The 21,431-nt window shown below is 39.9% G+C and overlaps 1 protein-coding gene across 1 annotated transcript; it reads right to left on the bottom strand.

Annotated features, from left to right (window-relative positions):
• Positions 1 to 891: 891 nt before the first annotated feature.
• Positions 892 to 20,389, bottom strand: EIF4E (eukaryotic translation initiation factor 4E). Its single transcript, XM_085222943.1, has 7 exons — positions 20,302 to 20,389; positions 11,756 to 11,862; positions 10,021 to 10,116; positions 8,135 to 8,198; positions 6,088 to 6,201; positions 3,509 to 3,648; positions 892 to 1,618 (listed from the first exon to the last, which is right to left on the bottom strand). Exons 1-7 carry the CDS (start codon positions 20,317 to 20,319, stop codon positions 1,504 to 1,506), a joined length of 654 nt encoding a protein of 217 aa, XP_085079069.1. The 5' UTR covers positions 20,320 to 20,389; the 3' UTR covers positions 892 to 1,503.
• Between the last annotated feature and the right edge of the window lie 1,042 nt (positions 20,390 to 21,431).

Raw genomic sequence — 21,431 nt, forward strand, 5'->3', positions numbered from 1 at the left:
AAAAGGTTCTAGTATCTTACTCAAAATGAGAATTGAACTCAGTGGCCTTCTCCAAAATTTCCCCCTAATCCTGCATGTCAAACCAACCTGCAGCTCCCACAGGAACTTTTGGACCAAAGTTTTGTTTCACAGTAAGACATGCAAAACAGACCGTCTAGTTCCTCAGACATTTGTTTTGTTGCCATTTCTCTAGTGCTCTTGACTTTTATTTCACACAGCAATTACATATTTATAGCAGAACCATTCACTTCAGTGCTTCTACTGTAACTGCCACCTGAAACCAGATTGGCCTCTTAAGTACCTTCAAATTTCTTGGTATGCACCAAAGCCAAAAGATAAACCGTGCAAACCACGATCAGTTAGACCAACCACTAGAGAAAACAGTAGCCACATCAATGTAACTTCACTTTCATTTAGGGTGCTATCTAATGGATTTAGTAAAAGTTTCAATAAATCATAGCTCCAGACTCATCTTTCTTGGAAGACACTACAAGAGAAGCCACAGCAGAGACTGCCTTGTCACAAGAAGTACAAATACTTGCTGTGCAGATGGAGAAATAAAAGGACAAATCTAGTTGTCTAAAAGACAATTCACTGTACACATTTTATTTACAGTTTTGTACACTGTCTTAGTATGAATGGGACCGCTTTTCTACTTGAGCCATTTTAACCAAAGCAAAATAACCTAAGTAATACAAAGTGTTAAAATACAGCATAAGATACAAAAACAGACATACTATTTCTAGTAAGGAATGTAAATTATGGTGTTACATTAAAAAAAATCCACAATTATGATTAGGAAATCACACAAACAGATCACTGAATTTGACTGAAATGCATAAATTTGTATCAAAGCTTCGATGTTACAAAAAACAAAAAATTACCAAAGAATGCACAAAATTAATGTTTATTCCACCTTTGTCATATTCCCAGATTCTTCACCAATGTTACATGAGCAAAAACAACTGAAATCAATATATCACTAATGTTATCAAATAGGGAAAACAAATAAATTAATCTAGCAGCCATCAGCATAGGTTACAGCAAAGGTGATGCTGTATAAAAAAATTGCTAGAAAACTGTATGCACCATACTCTTTTCCAAACCAGCAAAATGTTACTGCATACAATGCAAATGTAAAACAGAGTAATTTCCTGCAGGTACAGAAATGCAACTTTTCTGAATACTGTGGATAAACAAATGTTTTTTTGTAATAGTAATATTTCTACCAAGCTATTACAGAGTGGGCCAGGAAAACATTTATGACTCAGGGGGGCGTACTAAAGTTTTGATTGGTAATGGTTACTTCAGCCAAAATAGAAAAAAATGAACACAGAAGTACAAGACAAAGGCGAATTAGACTTCTCACAAATCTTAGCAACATTTAGATGGAAATCAAATTTAAATGTAGTCCACTCTGCTTTTGAAGAGGCTTTGGTTCAGCTCCCAAATCTCGATTGCTTGACGCAGTCTCCTATGAAAGAATACTCAGAAGGTGTCTTCTTAAACAACAAACCTATTTTTAGTGGTGGAGCCGCTCTTAGTAGCTGTGTCTGCATGGGACTGATAACCAATCACTATCTTTGGAGGAAGTCCTAATCTTTCCTTGTATACTCTCCTGGAGAAGAGAAACAGAAGAATAATTTAAGCAAAGCTCTTCAAAAGGAATCAGTAACAGGATAGCTGCATTTAAGATCTGCTATTTCCATGGAAACAGTTGCCTAACTAACTGAATTCACTTCCTTGTCTTACTAACTGAAATGGTTTAGAAAATTTCTCAGGTACAAGTGAGGGACTTTAAACATGAGTTTTCTAGCTTGTTGCATTAAAAAAAAAAAATCTGTATAAAATTCTTGCCAAAAAATAATGTACGTAACTGTAAAACACTGATTCTACTTCATTCACATAAGTATCATCAACATCAAGCTGTATTACACGCATACAGAAACAAAGAATTATCAAGAAGCCATCATCCACAGTTCCAGAACTGCAGAGATGGGAAAGTAACTTACATCAAATGGAACAGCAATTCCCTGAAATACAGCCAGCTTACCACCACACTTGTCAGTTGAATTGACTTGCAATTCTTTCTTTGAAAACTTACAGAAAGCAGGACCCCGTTGCCCCCAGTTCATTAAAGTACTGTCACAGATACCTACCAAACCAAAGCTTTAGGAAAATCTCAGTTTGGATGTTTTGACTTCAGAGATCAAGTCATCATTATCCCCCCCTGCACGCACTACGCTGCTCAGTTAAAAGTATAGGAATGTAAGCTAGTGGCTGTAGGTTGCATCCTCTGACTAAGCCACAGAACAAGCTTTCTCAGCACTGTTAAAATTAATTATTTTAGCTTACCCTGATCATAATGTAACAGTTTACAGGATTATAGATTACTCCAGTTTTAACTGTTAAATAAAAGCTTGACATAGTGTATTTGCAGATATGGCAACATGACATAGGTAGCTTACTCAAGCTTCTTCACTTTGCAAAATCTCAGCTTTTACAGGTAGTTCTTCAATGGAGGCATCTTAACAACATATTAAAGTGCACTCAAATAACCTTACATCAAACCTAGCAGATATTTTCCATCAGCACATGTGTACCACAGTTGTTTGTTGTTAATCACCTTTCAAGTCTCAACAAGATCATACTGTAATTAAACAGTGTCTGTAAGTCTGACCTCACCAGATTCAGAGGTCCAAGTGAGGCTCATGCTAAGAGCCATCCTGAAATCTGCCATGCCTGAAAGTTGAATTTTGGCTTAAGTCCAATTTGATGAACTGGAAACAACCTCTGTAAACCACTGTAAATATTCAAGAGGCCTTCAGTGACTGAATGAAACACTAAGTAACTCTGAACCATCAATATCACAGCAAAAAGAATCCATGAGCTTTAGCAATACTTGTTAAATAGCAGACTAAATGTATTCTCCTTAACAAAGGTAGCTATTGTCTTTTACAAAAACAAAGACTAGAACACACCATTTCATGCGTCAGATCCACGAAATCCAGAATTTGGTTTGTATGTAAATAGACAAAAAGAAAGCCATATATAATTTTGCAACTATCCAGCTCTTATCAAATATAAGAACATGCTGGTGAGCTTCCATCTCCCATTTCTAAGCATCCTCTTCCCAAGAACAAGCTTACCAATGCTCTATTGTTAGTGACTAGCCAGCTTTACAAACTGGCATGCTGCAACAGAATTTACACTATTTACAAAAACTACTTACAATACCTCATTATGGAACTAAGAGCTCCTGCCAAGATCTGTGTTGAACTCTTGATTATTTCTGTACTATAGCAAATAGAGTAAGTAGTTCAATGAAGTTGCTGACGCGAGCCCACAAAAACTAAACAGTGAAGCAGACAACTTTATAGTGAGTTACTTGAACTTGGGATAAAGCTCTGCTCAGGTTACATTTGCCAAAAGCGCGTTTCTTAATTAACTGGCTTTAAGTGCATTGTTACACTTCACATTCATTTGAGAAACAAATCACATTACTTACCCTATATGCGTAACAGCATCCCTGTTTTCACATTCAGTTGTCCATATTGCTATTTTATCACCTTTAGTTCTAACATTAACAACAGCACCACATACATCATCGCTGTAGTCATCAAATGACTCCCCAATAAGGCACAGCAGCTATAAAATAAACGTTAATAATTGAAGTAGCAGTTCAAAGTCAGAATTCTGCTCCACAGACAAAACACCAAAGGCACAAAGGACTTTGAGGAATATTATCTTTTACTGCTTATATCCATTAGCCATATAGCAACGGTATTCTGTTGTGTCTTATCAAAGTTCCAAATGTTACAAGTGATTGTAAACTCAGTTGGCAGTAGCATCTTCCTGGAGTTTGTCTCTTCTGTTTTGACAGATGCAAGTTCTGACAGACGATCACTTATATCTCCCTCTCAGTCCTCAATCCAAAGAGGTGCAAGAATTAAAGGAATGTATTATTCTTTATGAAGTACACAGACAGACAAGTGGGAAATTTTAGTTTATATTCATTAACTGCAAGGAACCTGTGAGAAACTATTTGAGCAATGCATCACCTAAGATCTGACTTCAATTCTGAAACGCATCAATTCAAAGGCAAACCAAGTACCACTTTTTAAGTTGCAATCTAATGAAGTATTTCCTATCAGTATTTTACTTAAGAAAATTCAGAGTTCCTAAAAACTATCAATTGGGAATCAGTATCCTCAACTGTTTGTAATGCATCAACACTGGTGTACAAATAATACAAGATTCTCTTTCCAGGTTTCTAATGGCAAAGTTTGGAAATAACAAAGATGATGACTTGACGTGAGGTTTCTAAGGAGTTATGTCGCTAACTGAAAGTGATGCTTAAAATCTTCAACTTTTAACTTGTGCAACACAATTTTTAGATATTCAAAGCTGATAAGTTCTTGTAGTTATTGTTCTCCACACTGAAGTATTCATCTTTAAATGGACTTTTTTTTTTTTACTTCACTAGCACATTACATTTTAAACATACTGCTCATTACATTAATTTTCTGGAGTCACAACTTTTGGAAATTATTCCTGCAAAATATTAAACAAAGCAGGTCTTCCAGTGCTCCTGAAAATGCAAGGGCTGATTTCATCAATGAAATAAAAAGGACAAAGTGTGCTACTGAATAAATCAGGTATAACTACACATACCAAAGATTACATCCAACAGCAGGGTACACACATCCACCAAGTGGTGAAAGCCATAAAGATTAAAGGCTAAACCACATGAACATTCAAAAACATTCATCAACAGCACATAAGTATGCAAAGACAACTACAATACTCAATAAGCACCAGTCAAGCAAATTTCTCATGAATGCTACACAAGAGGAAAGTCTTCACAAATTAAGTTTAATCTCCTGTTAAGAATGGTAAAGACTTATATTTTAACAAAAACTTGCTCCAAAGGAGAGTGATAAAGACTGATTTTTATTCGAGATAGTTGGTTACAAATAATCATGGGAATTAGATAGGCAGGATTATTTTAAAGCATGTCTCAGTCACCTGGCTGTGCCGTCACTTGTTAGTAAATAAAAAGCAGAGCTTTCTATAGTCTTAAGCCTATATGGACTGTGTGTTTCCAATCCATGTGAAATGGCTATACAGAGTCCGAAGGACCTATACATATGTTTAAATTGAGTGGTCAAATGCACATATCAAGAGTTTCATTTACCCGTATAAAACCATATTTTGCCCAGTAGTACAATGTCTAATCATCCTTTCCTCAAATCACACTTATAGTGACTAGAATTAACTTAAATGCTCTTGTATTTTGGACACCTTGATTCCAAAGGCCACTCCTCTCTTTTAAGAAGCAAAATACTTTCTTCTCAGTGAAGCAGAAAAGAAAAACTAGCTTGATTAGTTTAGTTTTGATGAAATTGCTTTGCATTATATTGCATATAATAGCTGCCCCTAAAAACCAGATCGTATCTTTTAGACTACTTACTTGGTTCCTAGGCAGTACAACAGTATTTTTTTTCCACAACATATCTAGTGCGACACACAGTGTCTCTAAAAGTATACTTAATGTTTAAAAAAGTATATTCCAAAACAGGTAACAGCAATGGGGAAAAAAACATTTTTATAGTATACAGGAAGATTTTGCTATTCCTTCCTTATTTTAGTGTTAGGACAAGTACAGAAAGAAGAAAAAACGATTCTGAAACTTGTTTCAGCACGACCAAAACCTGGGAACTATTCACCTGTAAGAGTATTTGTAAACAAACAATTACTTGTAAGCAGCCAAAATAAACTTGAGAGTCATATTCAAGACTAAGTATTACTCTGATAGTTGTGCAAATATGTCAAGAACATTCTATGGGAAAAGTTTTGTATAACAAAAAAAAATTTTTCTAAGAAAATATTCAGCAGCATACGACTACATAGAGCATCATTTCGAAAGATCATGTTTCAAATGCAGCTCGTCAACAAAACAGCCTGCATGGGAATAATATGCTAGCATGAAACTGTAAGTCCAGAGTAGCACGCAGGAATAACAGAGCAGTTAAAATATCAAACACAAGTTTCTTCAGCTGCAACTTTTAAGGCCATATTACTTACTGTCTCTAGCCAGAAGCGATCAAGGTCACTTCGTCTCTGCTGTTTGGTTAGTGTAATTAGCCATCGGCCTCCTCGCTTGTTTTTTTCATCTTCCCACATGGGTTCAATCCCATCCTGAAAAGAACAGTCAGAAGTTATATCAGACTTGGTTTATACTTTTCCTTGGGTGTAACCAAAAGACCAACAATAATTGAAACAGCACCCGGAAGTATAGTTTGAGATACATACTTGTCTAGAAATATCTCTGGACCAACAATGAAGTTCCAAAACTTCTTAAAAAGCACACTTTTCCTAGCAGTTTTTATTTTTAGTAATCATTTCCACAAAAGATTCTCAGCCCAAGCTGAAGCCTTAGCTACACAGTATAGCATAAAATATGTTGCAAATTCAAACACCTACTTCGCCCTGTCTGAAACCAGATAAAATTAGCAGCCACATTCTAGAGTCCTTATTTTAAGTCTTGGACTCAGCACAACACTGGCCAAGTACTCCACTTATGTGTGAAGATTACTTCACTAAAAAACACCCTGGCAGTCTCTCTCTGACTTCCTGCACACATGGGGTGAGAATAGGAGTTCTAATCACTAGGGCCACAAAAAAAAAAAAAAAAAAAAAAAAGAAACCAGCAGACCATTTAGAAATTTAGAAGTTACAGTCTCATTCATGCATTACCAAAGGCCCTGTACCACATTAAATAACTCGGGATATGTTGAATCTGCAAGCAAGTCAGCTGCCACTCTCGTATCCACCAGCTACGCTAAACTTCAGGAAGGAAGGTCAGTCATTAAAAAAAAAAAAAGCAGGTAATTTTCTGGACAGAGAAATTTAGACAAGAAATAGCTATTAAGAGAGTCATACTATAGAATTTCAGCTGCAATCTAATTAAATGTTCAACCTACAGGATGGAACACTGCCAGTTCACTTTCTCAAATTTAACACCCTCACTGGCAGCTGCAGAGCTCAAACTGCTTCATCACCTTTAAGAGGAACTCTTATGAGGTCACAATTGAAGGACAACAGCAAGAGATCACTCAAGTTCACAACAGCTGACAACTCTATACCTGTTCCATATAGATAGAAATTGAAGTTTGTGTTGATAACATGCAAACGGTGAATAGATGCACATAGAGACAAATTTAGGATTCAGACAAAAATACAAGCATGATCTGTATTTTTCCTAAGATTTGAAGGGATCAGTTTCTTAACATTTACCAGTAAAGTTTCTCACAATATAAACATTTTTACCTTCTCAAAACCAAGCATAACTACCACTTTGCTGTCCAAAGCTGCTGGGATTTACTATTTGTGTACAACCTACCGAGGGGTCCCAGCCAGGGTCTGTTTCATAAGCAACAGAGAAACCAGGTATCAGTACTTACACAATTATTTACGTATCTGAATCCAGAAAGGAAGCTGCATGTTAGAAGCACTTCGTAGAGATTAGGAATTAATTTAGAGCTCCAAATCAGATGTCCACTCCAAACAAGAGGGAGGATTTCATGTATAATTTCTTCTTGCCATCTTCTATTAGCTAACTTGAATGCTCAATAACTGTCAGCCTTGTGTACAATTTTCTATTTCATGCCTAAGGAATATGGCACTTAACTGACATCATAAAAATTAGTTACAGGAGTGCTGTGCAGCTGGCTCTTAGTGTTCATTCTGAATGCTGGAGTACATTGCAATTCTCCATAGAACTCAATCATTTTAGGTAATTCTATGTGACAGTGACGGACCTGGAAAAATCCCTCTTCATAAAATTAAGACTTATTCATATAAACATCTAAAAGCTAGAATGAAAATATAAACATAAATACAGATCAAAGTGTTTTGTATTTTAAATGCTGAAGGAATTACTTCCATTTTCAGTATCGGTAACAGTGATTTTCAGAGCACACGTGTTTGGGACTTCCTAAAAATTAACACTTCTAGGACATCTCCAACCATGCTCCTACATGTCTGAAATGAAATGTTTGGACACTGTCTTGCTTAGATGGGAAATCATCGATCAACATCCACAACTGGAGAAAATTGTTAGCAAGCATACCTTAAACAGCGAGTAGTCACAACCAGGCATTAAATTACTAGAGAGCTGGATATGGTTGTATAAACTATTGGAGGGAAAAACAGCAGGATTAAAAACTAAGCATTATTTTAAGGTACAAAACTCTTAAAGAATTTAGGACATGACTGAATAAAATATAAAAATTAAACAGCATTAAAGTTATTCAGAAGCAATCCTGTTACCTAGTTTGCTTTTTTCCCTAGGAGTACAAAAGCATTAGCTTTAAGTTCTAGCTTAGAGAAGCAGAATGGAAGCTGGTTTCATCAACACTTGCTGGGCTCTTATACCACAGTATTTTCCAGAAATACTTTTCCATCTTCTAAACCTAGTTCTAACAGTTAAAAAAAAAAACCCACAACTTATTGAACTTTCATGCAGCAAAGGAAGTTTTGTGCATGCATATTCTTTCTCTATAAACGCATGGAATAACAATCTATACTCCTATGCTTATTCTCTCCGCAAAGAGAGATTTTAAAAAGCATTCAATTAGATTTTATTCACTACAGTACTCTGTAGTTGAAGACTGTAGGCCTGATAATTCAAACTGAAATAAGAACTCAAAAGGCAAGAACAGATGACTTGAAGAACAATACAAAATACAGCCAAAATTAAATTCACAACTACAGAATTCAGAGCTAAAAAGTTAAGGCAGTATATACAGCCCCCTAGCAAGGAGACAGGTGCTTTGCTTTCACGCACTGCTAAGGTGAGACTTCAGAAGACAGCGTGCATCTAACACTAAATTGTAGTCCAGGACCAACTAACCCTTAGTTTTCTTTTTAGTACTGGACCATGCCTAATTACTGCAACTTATTTTATACTTTGACTGGAGACATCTGAACAGTTTTTCTCCACAGTCTTGATTACGTAGCTCAAAAACTTACCCATCACCAACTATACTGATAAGCTTCAAACAACTTATCACATATTCCACTGGGGGATACAAAATCTGGTTTCAAGAACAGAATCCTAATCCCCTCCCTCCAATGACTGTACTGACAAATATTAGCTTAAAATCTTCAACATGTTTCTTCTCTGGTGGTGCTACTTTCACAGATGAGTTTTATTACTCCATGCTTTAGAGACAATACAGATCCCTTACAGATCTGAAAGAAGACACGCAACAGAAACCCTAAGAACCATAATGCTCAAACTAGCACATAGCACCTAAGATCAAGTATATAATGGTTTTTGGTTTTTTTTTTTTTTCATTCTCAGTCTTGCACAGTACATTCCCTGACCCACATTTCATTATTTTGGAAGGTGAAGTCTTCCAGTAAGCAAAGTGAATTTAACTGGAGCATTTGAAAAGCACAAGCCTCTCTTCAAAAGGATTTCTTCCTGTTTGACTTTAATTGTTTTTGCAGACTTATAACTTGGAATGAAGGTATTTTCCTCTGAAATGTCTACAATTCTGTCAAGGATGCCTCTAATTTTCATCAGTCTTCCAAATACTACGCTTCAGATACAGGCATTCTTGTATATAAGCCAGCTAACTAAGAATGTAACCAACTAGCAAAATTTAGAACTAAAAGACAGTCAGATCCTCCGAGAGTTTACAGATTCATGTCAGTACTGCACAAATACCATTTTCTAAATGAATGCTATGTATATATGACCGTAAGCACTGCTAACAGCAAAGATACGTGCATTTAAAATATGAAGAACTTCTCCAATTACACATAATTCAAAGGTTATATTCTAGGTTATATTTCTAGCAAATTCTGAAGAACAGAGTAGACCTGGCCTTCAATTTTATAAGTATTTCCAAAGAGTTGTGGTTAATGAAGAACTTTATGCTTTCTGATTATGGCATAAGCTTAGCTAACACATATCAGCATTGCACAGACTGGAACATGTTTACTTACGCCCAAAAATCTTCAACAGTATCAAACTTTGAGATCAGACGGAGGTTTGCTTGCCAAGTTTTGCTCTTGTCATTTTTAAAAAACCAGAGCGCCCATCTAAAGGAGAACAGAATACAGAATAATAGCATCTAGAATTAAAATACATTAAAAATAAAATTCAGTACAGATTATATACCGAGTAATTGCAAGCCTCAAGAGATTATTAGCATGGAAAGCAGTTTGCATTACCAGGCAGCATGAAAAACTCATTTCTGAAATCTAGCTCTGCAATACGTATCTTAGAGTTAGAACAGTCATGCAAGACTTGATTATTTCATTGAGGTAATTATTTCAAATGTATTTGAATCATTTCTAAGACTAAATATCTAAGCCTCAGATGTTTCCCCTTTTTGCCACTGGTAAACTGCAAATTCCTGCCACCAATAGTGATCATGGTTTGAAGCACCATCAATTAGTCCAATCAGGAACTCAGCTGCCTTTTCCATAACTTCTCTGCAAAAGTCAAAAGCTAATTCTAGCATTCTGAGGCTACTTATATAAATGTCTCCCTAGCTTTCACACACCAATAGAACAAATGTAAATAAGTCACTTGAATTCATTGTTTATAAAACTACCAACTTAAACTTCACTTCAGGTTTTTAGATCTGCTATGTGAATACTAAATTAAATTTTCAACCCTATTTTCTTCAACATCTCAACTGAGTACAAGTTCAACATATATTATTAAAAAAAAAAATCTTTATACTCAAGGACTTTCCTTAAGAATCAGAAGAATAGTGTCTAAAATGCTAGAAGGGGATACCTCAGGAGGCATTTAACAGAATGGGCATATTCCTCATTTTGATCACTTCAGAAGTATTGAGCTGACTCAATTTAGCACTAGAGAAGATTTATCTTCCCACAGTACTCCTGAAATCACCTGGTGTCCATTTGCTGAGACTGACTATTTCAAACCTTGCTTTAGAAGTTAGCTATTTTCTAGAAAAAGCCCCACACCACTCATAGGAAAGCATCAGCAAGAATTTAAGCAAATTGGGAAATAGGACAGAAGTGGACAGAAGAGAATGAGGGGAAAAGATCAAACGTGCCACATAGTTCTCCTTGTTTGCTCAAAACAGAAAAGAGTAAGAGGCCAGCCACACTGCAATACGTTTTCTTTAAGGCAGCACTTAACAGCAACTTCACAGCAGCTCCTTAGCTGAGGAAATGAACACCCAGCTGGTCTATTTGAGGTATATGCATTCTGCTGCAGTCACTTTGCACTTGTAAACAAATTCAACCTGTAAGATTAAAACTTCTGCAGAAAGTCACTCCAAGTGCTGGTTTATCAAGAAATTTTATACTCGAGAAGCCCTTGCTCTCTCTGCAGCACAGTCAGAAAGCCATAGTAGCTTACTAATTTAAGTAGTACCTATTTCTGAATGCTAAGAAGAGAATTTAGTTAGAAGGGCTTGGATTTTTCAATGCCTGTTCTTTATTTCCAACCGCGGCTCCATGTTTTTCTCGATAAAAATGAAAATTCAGGCGTCCTACAGTTTTTTTCCTCTTGATGAGACATTAATACAAGCATATGCATTAGCTCTTCACAGTATTTCTTCTGCTGTGTTTCCTACAGGTGATGACATTATTACTGTAGACACCAGCCATTCCAGACATTTCAAGTCTAATAAGCAGTTTGGCTAAATAAGACAGCTTTACTACTTTCAGCTCCATACTGCAGCTTCATACTACTCACCTGTTTTGTAGTGGATGCTTAATATACTGTTCAGGGCTGGCAACCTCCTGAGTAGGCGCTGGCTCGGTTTTCTCCTCTTCTGAAGGTTGAGGGTTGGGAGTGGTTTCCTGTTTGAAAAAAAGGATTTATTAATAAGTTCCTTCTCAATTTTTACTGATGCACTTTAGCTCTTTCAAGTATCTTTACGACTGCAGAAATTTAGAATTCCTCTAACTCGAATAGGATTGGGAGGACAGGGTGTCAAATCACATCACAGAAGCACAATTTGTATCCCTTTATCCTTCAGCAGCTGAACAGGCCCTACAATACCAGCTGCAGGAGTTCACATTGAGCTGTTCATTGACTTGCTGTCTGTCATTTCTTCCCAGCTCTGTTTACTGAACAAGTTTGTATTCAACTAAGACACTGCTGAGTTATTCCAGAAATAAACAGTATAGTACATTATCTAGAATAGACACCTCTACCTTAACTCCCAGAATACCAATACATTCAGAATGAAAATGATGATTTTTGGGTAAGACAAGGCATCATTGGAAACAGTTACAAACTCCTTGCTTATTTAGAAAAATGTGTTATTACAAGTCTGAGACACGCCCAGAACGCCTCAATATAAAATCGCTACTATAGGCAGGGGGAAACTAAGCTGGTAAGTAGGTATCTTTATTTGCAACATTACTGCTAACAAAGTTTCAGGCACCAAGCAACATAATTTAAACATGTATTAGTTCTCAAACATCAAACTGAAATTTAATTTCATATGATTTACCACAGGTTTGACCAATTCTTGGGGGGTTCACCCTTCCCCTCCAAATCTCTACAGTGTTAGAGATATCAAATATTTTAACACAAAGAAGAAATAACATTCCCTTTGCACGTAACTCCCCCCACCAAGCTTGTTATTTGAGAAACCACTGTGCCAGGTTTGCAATTCTAATGGCATACCTTCAGAGCTGGAATACAAAGCTTTATTGTGAGGCCAAACTCTCTCTCCAGTTACCACCATCTCTCCCTAATCTGCAGTTGATGCTAGAATATTGCAATAAGGCAAGAAACAAGCAATAGAGCTCATTTCCCCCAGAAAAGGCACTTCAGGAATATTAACAAATACAAACTACAGAAGGCCCAAAGACCTTAATCATTCCTAAACACAGCAAAGCAAAAGCTGTACTTCAATTGAGCTTAATTTTTGTGGTCTTAAAAGAATAAAGTAACGTAGGAGTGGATTAAGTAAATCAGTGGATTAAGTCAGTCATCTAATAATGGGGAGCAATTTCCAGGTTACTCAGTTCATCATGACCAGAGCTGCTGAAAAGTGAAATGGATTTGAAGTGATAACTAGCAGCACTTAACCTTCACAAGACGAGCTGACAAACTCTTCTGGCAACACCTAGACATCTGGCTTAACACAGACTTTCATTATCAATGCTTCTAGTGCTGTTACTTAAGTATAGCAATATAGTTAAGTTCAGAGAAACTACACCTTCATGCCTGGAGGAAAACAAAAAAGTTTATTTTAACAATCTATCTAGCAAAGACACTAGTTCAAAAGCTAAACATAATTTATACCACATTTAAGAAGGCTTTCATACACTCCCATGCTCAGACTGAGATAAGAAGGCCTCACTGGCAGCGACAATTATGGTACTGCTTTGATTTACACACTACAAGGGGTAGGTAGTACAATCTCCCACCTCTTTTAAGAGAATAAGTGTTTTCTGAAGAGTCCCTAAAAAGGTCCATCACTACTTAACACTGCCTCTGTGGGCTTGCCAATCTGTCCCATCTCCTCCAGTGAAATACTCTAACAAACTAAACAGTCCTTCAAGAAATAAATAGAACACCAATGAGCATTTCAAATCTTATCTAGAGTAAGATTTCCAGGCCCATCTATTTTTAAACTGATGGGATTAGATCCACACCCTTCCCTTTAATCACACACAGGAGACCCAGAGAAGAAATTAAGATGGTCAGTGCACTGAGGCCACCAAAATATACCAAAGCAGTGTTTCATCAACTTCCCTGAGTTACAGCTTGTAGTATACTACATGAAATCAAGGCATACACAGAATGCCCTGCCAAAGACTTAATTTGAAGGGTTCAAGAAATATTACATGTGCAAATGCAAAAAAAAAAAAAAAAAAAAGAGGAAAGATTAGTGTTTGGGAAGCAAACTAAATGCCAGGGTTTGCGCTAATACTTGCTTTGCTTTCATTCACATTACTCTACAGTTGTAAATCAATTGCACACAGTAGATGTCAAGTGCTAAAGACTTTTATATCCAACAGCATTTTGTCAAATGCAGAGTACTTTCCAAACTCATTCATATTTGCTCAGCAAAGAGCTTTCAACATACAAAGAGCTGATCCTAGCATCTCCCAGGTCACTTTTCCAGAAACATAACAATCCCAAGTGGAAGAATCAATACAAAACCAAGCACGTGTAGGACTACCATATAAATGCAATTTCTTGTTTCTAATGGAAGACAACATCAGAAAGGTTTAAGATAGCACCTGCAGACAATGCAAAAACACAATGAGCCTCAGTACCTCCCTATACCAATGGTCACCCTTGACAGGGTAACCACATGAAAGTCCATTTTGGAACAAATGGAGACATCTGACTCTGCAGAAATGTTTTTAAGTCACCATAATAATAAGTCTCTTAAGATGTTTTGAAAGCTGTGTAACTTTAATGAAACTCAGACAACCCATCCTTTCAAGCTGTTGCCCAAAGCAGCACATGACAACTCACTTCTAACACTTGGCCATGGTCCCAGCTCAGGACCACATAGTTCCCCTTGAGCACGAGCCCAGCCTGAGGAGGATTCCATCAAGGATAGCACAACTGCACACATTACAGTGAACTTGGAAACAGGTGTAAAGTTGGAAGTGGAGCCTTCTATCACAAAACATTTCTGCTTAATCTCAGGCAGAAGCTTAAAGCAGCTTATGTGCACTACCTTTTGTTTCCCAGCGCTATCCATCAAAATAAAAAGCACTTTCATTTTCAGTTAGTTAACCATACCGGCTCCTTTTCCTTTTCATCTCATTTATCTCACCATTCTAAACAAACAGAAGTGTTTGTATAGCAAAGTATTTCCCATTAATCAAACACAAAGCATGCCAGTTCAGTAACTGCCAGAATCCCTTTCTTGTGCTCAACCTCTTTCCAGCTACTGAAATCCTACAGCAAACCACAAGCACGCACCCAACACTGCTTTTACATGATTCTATAAATATAGCATGAATTAAAGTTATGTTTCATGTATTTTACCAGTTCACACCTTGAAGTCCTGCAATTGCTGCACTATTAACTTAAAGCCAGATCGTCTCCACCCACAGTTTCTGGGCTTCTAGACTTACATTCATTTACAGTATTTTACTATTGCTCATAACCAATTCCTTCTTTAACCTAAAATTGACATTGCGTCTACTATTAAACCATCACCGGGTTTGTTGCTTTTAAAACAGATGTAATAAAAGATGGTAGCATTACCAGCCAGACTGGAAAGCTTCAGATGGCCAATCCTACTCCTCAAACAATACAGCACATAATTAGGAGTGACATTCGCTACCCACATGCTTCTTGATGTAGGAATCAGCTTGCAGAAGTCTACGAAAACATTCACCTACTCAGCACTTAGTGACTGTGCCTATCTGCACGTTACCTGGATTCTGACACTTACAGACTTAATTGGTGTTATTCATTCCTTCTCCACAGCACATAATGACCAGTGCATGAAAGGAAGGTGTGCACGTTGCTGGGACAGGAAATGGGTGCTGCTCACTGCAAGAACTGCATAGTCAGGTTATTTAAAAGAAGCAACCCGCTTGACTAGGTTCCACCCAGTGTTCGCAGATACCGCCCCGACCACATCCATGATTTAATAATCTACAAAAGTTGTTTAGGAAGTCCACTTAAAAGAATGACACGTACGTTCCAGAAGGAAGCAACCTCACACCACTATGCATTCTTGGTGAAACTTCAGAGAATTCAGCTCACAGAAGAAGTTTCGTGCAGTTTCTCTGAATTAAACCAAACTAAGATACACCTGAGCAGTTCCACCTCCTCACTTCGGGTTTCCAAAAGAAGAAAAATGTGTGGTCCAGTTAGCAGATGTCTAGGGCAAAAGCATGTCAGTTATCTCCTGGTGCTTCCTGTAGATACCTGTACTGCACCACAGTTAGAACAACTATTCACAAAGTACAAAAATCAAGAGTTATTTACCTCAAATACTCTAGACAAAAAAGGATTTAAGCCCACCCACAAGCAAATCCTATGTGCTGAGAGAAAACAGAAAACAAACATGGCATTGTACAGATCAGCAGGACTGATACCCAACTCAGGAATGACTATATAGAGGTAAAGATCACATGGAATATATGTACTACTAATTGGAATAAAGGTACCAGTAGCACCCTACTGCAAATCCAGCAACACAAAATGGCTTTCCAGACACAAGAACAAAAAAATCTCTAGGCATAACATAACCAAGGACTAACAAGGAACAACTACCCTGACAGCATACGTTGTAACTTAGAACACCACAGATTTCTAGAAGGCATTCACCATTAGAAAACAAACATGGCTCATGATTTTAAGTGAGTAATACCCCAACAAATCAGGAGAGAAATGCAACATGAGTACAGGAGGATAGGAACAAGAGATTGAGTAAGTACTGCCACATCTCACACCGGTCTGTGCTCTGCTGCTGCCCATGCTACTGGAACATGAAACCTACAGGTGGAAAAAGATGACTAGCAACATTTAGCACTAAATCCTAAGATAAACAAAAAAAACCTCCCCAAAAATTGCTGAAAACAGCTCCGATAACTCAAGGAATAAAAAGTTACATGTTACATCTCTCATTTCCATAATCAACAATTCTACACAACAGACAAAAAAGCACCCAAATTACTCTAAATATATAGAGCCATTCTTGCAACCAAGCTGGAATTGCATTGTTGGCTGAAAAGCTAAGATATTCAGTTTTCAGAAATGAATTTTAAAATGTAGTAGCGTATGGATGCTCAGGGGGGTTGTTCCTCAACCACAGAAACCAGACTGATATGCCCAATTAAAGCAGATAACAAACACAAGCTAATGGAACAAACAGCACTAGATGCAAGAAAAACGGAGTGCTGATTAAGGGATTGTTCATTTGAACTGTTCTACACATTTAGAAAAACTTCAATAGCTAAAATTTTACAGCCTTACATCCACTACATGATAATCAAAGGCAAGTGTCATTTTCAGGCAGTTAACAAAACATTACGTAGCACATAAATTTATAGACAACATTTCTAATACCTTCACAATATGAGCAATGTAGAAAAATATTACAGTTTAGGATTTAAGAAATTTCCCTTTCATACTTCACGCTGACTTCTAGTACCACTCATTTGATTCCCTGTCCTGTCCACTCAAAGCTCACACTGATATTTACAGAGCTACCAAAGGGTCACGCTTCATCATCAAAATTTCCTATGTACCTTTAGACATACAGATTGAATCAGCAGAAGCAACATAACACAGACTCATACTATTTTTAATGCATTAGCTCAAAATAAGTTTGAAATTCAATATGCTCTGTGAAACATATCTGTTCTTAAATTGCTTTCAGAAAGATGTTTATCTCAGTTACAAGATGTCCAACACATTCCTTCTCTTAAAATAATATAGGAGGCTTTGTATTGCCAGAAATGTAATTTACAGTGAGGAGGTCAATGCATGCTAGAAGCTCTCAATCATTCAACAGCACACAAGATACATTTATGTTGACTGTACTACACCTGAGCACTGTACCAATTTCAACCAGAGACGGACAAGGCTATAGCTGAAATACCTAGTAATAGGAGTAAATCTAAAGCTGAACCTGGCCTGCACTGAATTTACATGCTAGCTTTCTGTCACAAATACCTCTCAGCACCTCTTGTATTTGAAGAAGTATGTTGAACTTCCCAGAACTTCAAGACCCTATACCACTATGTTTATATCCCCTTAGGAGTAATACCATTTCACTTAAGGAAAGATCAGCTCAGTTTTGAGTCCTACCTGTTGACTATTTTGCCTAACCAAGTGTCTCTCAAGTTATATGACTTGAGTATACTCTTGAAATGTGATGTTAGATATCTAAGAACCACATGTGACCAAGTGCAAAAGTAGCTGTCAGAAAGCAAATCAAAGAACCATAATGTTTGTTTCTAATCTGAGCAATAAGGGATCAACTGCTCCCACATAAGTTACTTTCACACAACTTATCCCACTAGCATGTTAGTTTCTCCATGGCTACGTTTTAAAGTCACCTTTGGTAAACTACTGTTTACTAAAGCATTACTATTGGTCTTGTTGTTGACTTTGTGGACTTTTGCACAGTGTCATCTGATCACAGTAATCCTCAAAGGCTACAGATGAACCAACTAATAGGACACACTTCTGCATATTCAGACAAATTAATCTAGAACAGTCTTAAAAGAGCAACCATCTGGGATAGCACAAGAGAAAAAACTGATAGATCCTACTGTTTAATTTTGCAAATGATCACATTTTCTCTGCAGTGGAAGTATAAGCCGCTGTACAACAGACTTATACAAAATAATCTTGCTTTTTTTAGCAGCTTCCATTGGACACTCTGCAGTACTCAATATTCCTAAATAGTTCCAGTAAGTTTTTTCCAGTCCCTTAACAAGATATAAAACGACTCTAGAACTTGTACGTTACTGAGAATGTGGAGCAGGACCCTGCTAAACCTCAGACAAGATTTTGAAGGTCTACAGGAAAAGAGGCTCCATATGATCACATGGTAATCAAATTCCTTACATTCCCATAGAATTAATTTGTTCAGTGGAATTATGCAGTATTCACGCAACACTAAGCATCTAAGATCTCCGTTACTAAGTAGGTTTGACTCCATGCTTAGGTAGAAGTGTGAGCCACCTAGAAGAATAATAAACAAAAGCTTAACTATTAAAAAACATTTAAAAATAAGCGAGCATAGCTGATATAGTTATTTCCTGAAGGCAAGCATATCTCACTGCAAGCAGACCCTTCGGTAGCAATGCCGTTTGAACAGTTCTAAGTGTTGCTCCATCCTCCACTCTCACTGGGTCAGCACAACTGTTTATCACTGCATGACAAACTGGATCTGGGGAACCAACCTCACTGGGAAATGGTGTGACAAAAGCCATTGTTTCTATTCGGCTCAATAAGGCCCCAGATCTCGTTCAGTATGCAATCACACACTTGTGCAAAATCGACAGAGAGCAGCTCAGAGGTGGTCATGCTCGCACCAGCATCACAGCTAAGGGAGTTCCAAAGCTGTGCTCTTTGCATAGCTCCCATTCCCAGAGGCCATCAATATGACATCAATATGACACATTGTTTATCCCAACACCTGCCAAGCTCAGCAACCATTACAAAGCAGTGAGGTGACACAAAGCTCTTACCTCTGGAAACACAGCTACAGCTCAGAAAGATTGGGTACGGGACACCAAACCCAACACCTAACACTGCAGCTGATGACCCCAACAACTGCTGCTCTGCCTTCCCAGAACTGCCAGGCAATTCACAGACACAGAATTGCCACCCCCATCACTCCTTGCCAATAAAGGCAGTTTTTTCGTTCATAAAAGAAAATTGCAAGAAGAGAGCCAACATCCTCTACAAAAGGGTATAGGGCCATCTCCCTCACAAACTACAATTAATCTTTATTTTAAAACAGCGAAGTGATTATTGGATATAAACGCCCAATGCTACAAAGGAGGCACGGGCTCCCCACGGTCGGTAAGCAGCAGCCACAAAGAGCCCTTCCTTCAGCCTCCTGTCCTCGCCCCGTCGCCAGGCGGTCACGCAGGGCCCACGGAACGCATGGGAGCAGAGCAACAGCGGGCCTCGGCCAGCTCCAGCTGCTCCAGTTCTTCGGGGAAACGCAGGCAGGAACAGCGCTTGTAAGAGCGCAGCACCACAAGCACACGTAGGAAAAAAAAAATGACGTTTTTAGTTATCACAAAGTGCCCAGAAAGCTTCCATCGGAGTGCGGGCTTCAAGAAGGAAAGGCGCCGTCCGCGGGACGGACGGACGAACGGACGAACGGACGGACGGACCGCCCTCTCCGCCGCTCCCCCGGCCGCTCGGACCCGTTAGTGCCGCCGTTAGCGGCGGGCCGCGCCGGCACGGCAACATGGCCACCCCCGCGCGCCACACGCGGCGCCGCCCGCCTCCTCCTCTTCCCCGTCCAGCCGCCGCCGCCGCTCACCTCCCGGCGGCTCCCGACCGCTCCAGGCCCGGCACAAAGGGCGCCGCCGCGGCCCGCAGCCCCACCGCCTCCCGCGCCGCGCCGCGTTCCCCTCCCCCCGGCGCCGTGCGTGCGTGCGTGCGCCCCGCGCCGGCCCCACCGCCCTGCCTGCCCGCCCCCGGCCCGGCGCCGCGCGGCCCCGCGCCGGCCCCGCCGAGGAACGGCGGCGGAAGGAATAGGGGCGGCGGGTGGAAAGGAGGGGGCGGCGGAGCGCGAGGGAGCGGCGTGCGGCGAGCGGGAACGAGGCACTCACCGGTTCCACGGTCGCCATCTTAGCTCGGTCTGGCCGCACCAGCGCCGCGGGGAGGGGAAGGGGCGGGTGGGGGGAAGGAAAAAAAAAAAAAAAAAAAAAAAAAAAAACGGCTACAAACCCGGTTGGCCACGCGGCGGTCACGTGGGCCCGGCGGCCGTTTGGGAAGGGGAAGGGCGGGCGCCGGCCGTCGGGCGCCGGGCGCGGCGAGGCGGCTGCTGGGAGCTGTAGTCCCCGGCGCGGGGCAGGCCGGGAGCGCGCGGGCGCGCGGCGCCGCTCCTCCACGCGGGGAGGCCGCGCGGGGCCCCCTGGCGGCCGGTGGCTCCGCGCGGGGAGCGGCGCGGGGAAGCCGGGCGTGCCCGCCGCCTTAGTCCCGGAACGGTGAGAGCAGGGGTAGATGCAGCCCACGAAGGGCTCCGGATTGTCCTTACGGGATGCAAAAGTGGTAGAGCTCATTGTAGGTCTGCGGGAGAGCAAAAGGAGAAGCGTTCTCCACACAAAGATTTAGGCAGATTGGACCTTAGTCTGGTGCTGAATATTTAGAGGTTACGAGTAAACAAACCTGAGGCCCATGGGTTTGTTCCGCCCAGGGCAGAGCAGGCTGAGGAGGGACAGCGCTGAGCTCTGCTCTCCGTGGCAATGACAGAGCCTGAGAGAATGGCGTGGAGATGTGTCTGGGGAGGGACAGCTGGAGTTAAGGACAGGGTCTGCACCACAAGGCGGTGGGTACCGAACAGGGCTGCCCAGGGCTGTGGGCTCAGCCCCGGCTGCCGAAGCTCAAGGAGCGTTTGGACAGCGCTCTGTCATACGGCCTGATGTTTTGGTGGTGCTGTGTGGAGCCAGGAGTTGGACTTCGTCATCCTTGTGTATCTCTTCCAAGTCGGGAGATTGTAAATTGGCAAGCCCTGGGCACACGGCCCTGTCTAGATCAGGAATTTGATCAAATTGTGCTGCATATCCTTCCTAGCTCATGTGCCCTTATTTCCTTTTTGCATCACAGGGAGCAGAAGCAGATAACACACAGCTACATGTGCTCCAGGCAGAGTGCTTTGGTTGTTGGCAAACAAAACACAGAGGTTCTTGGCTGTTAGACATGTGTCTGTCTGGCATAGAACACTCTCCTCAGTAATTCA

Source organism: Meleagris gallopavo, chromosome 4, assembly GCF_905368555.1.
Source record: "Meleagris gallopavo chromosome 4, MGAL_WU_HG_1.1, whole genome shotgun sequence".
NCBI classification, from domain to species: Eukaryota; Metazoa; Chordata; class Aves; order Galliformes; family Phasianidae; genus Meleagris; species Meleagris gallopavo.

Excerpts from the sequence above, each read along its gene's own strand:
- EIF4E (XM_085222943.1), bottom strand. Across the intron at positions 10,117-11,755 it reads AAGCATCCACTACAAAACAG|ATGGGCGCTCTGGTTTTTTA; the intron begins GTGAGTAGTATG and ends GTTCTCCTTTAG. Across the intron at positions 1,619-3,508 it reads GATGCTGTTACGCATATAGG|GAGAGTATACAAGGAAAGAT; the intron begins GTAAGTAATGTG and ends TCTCTTCTCCAG.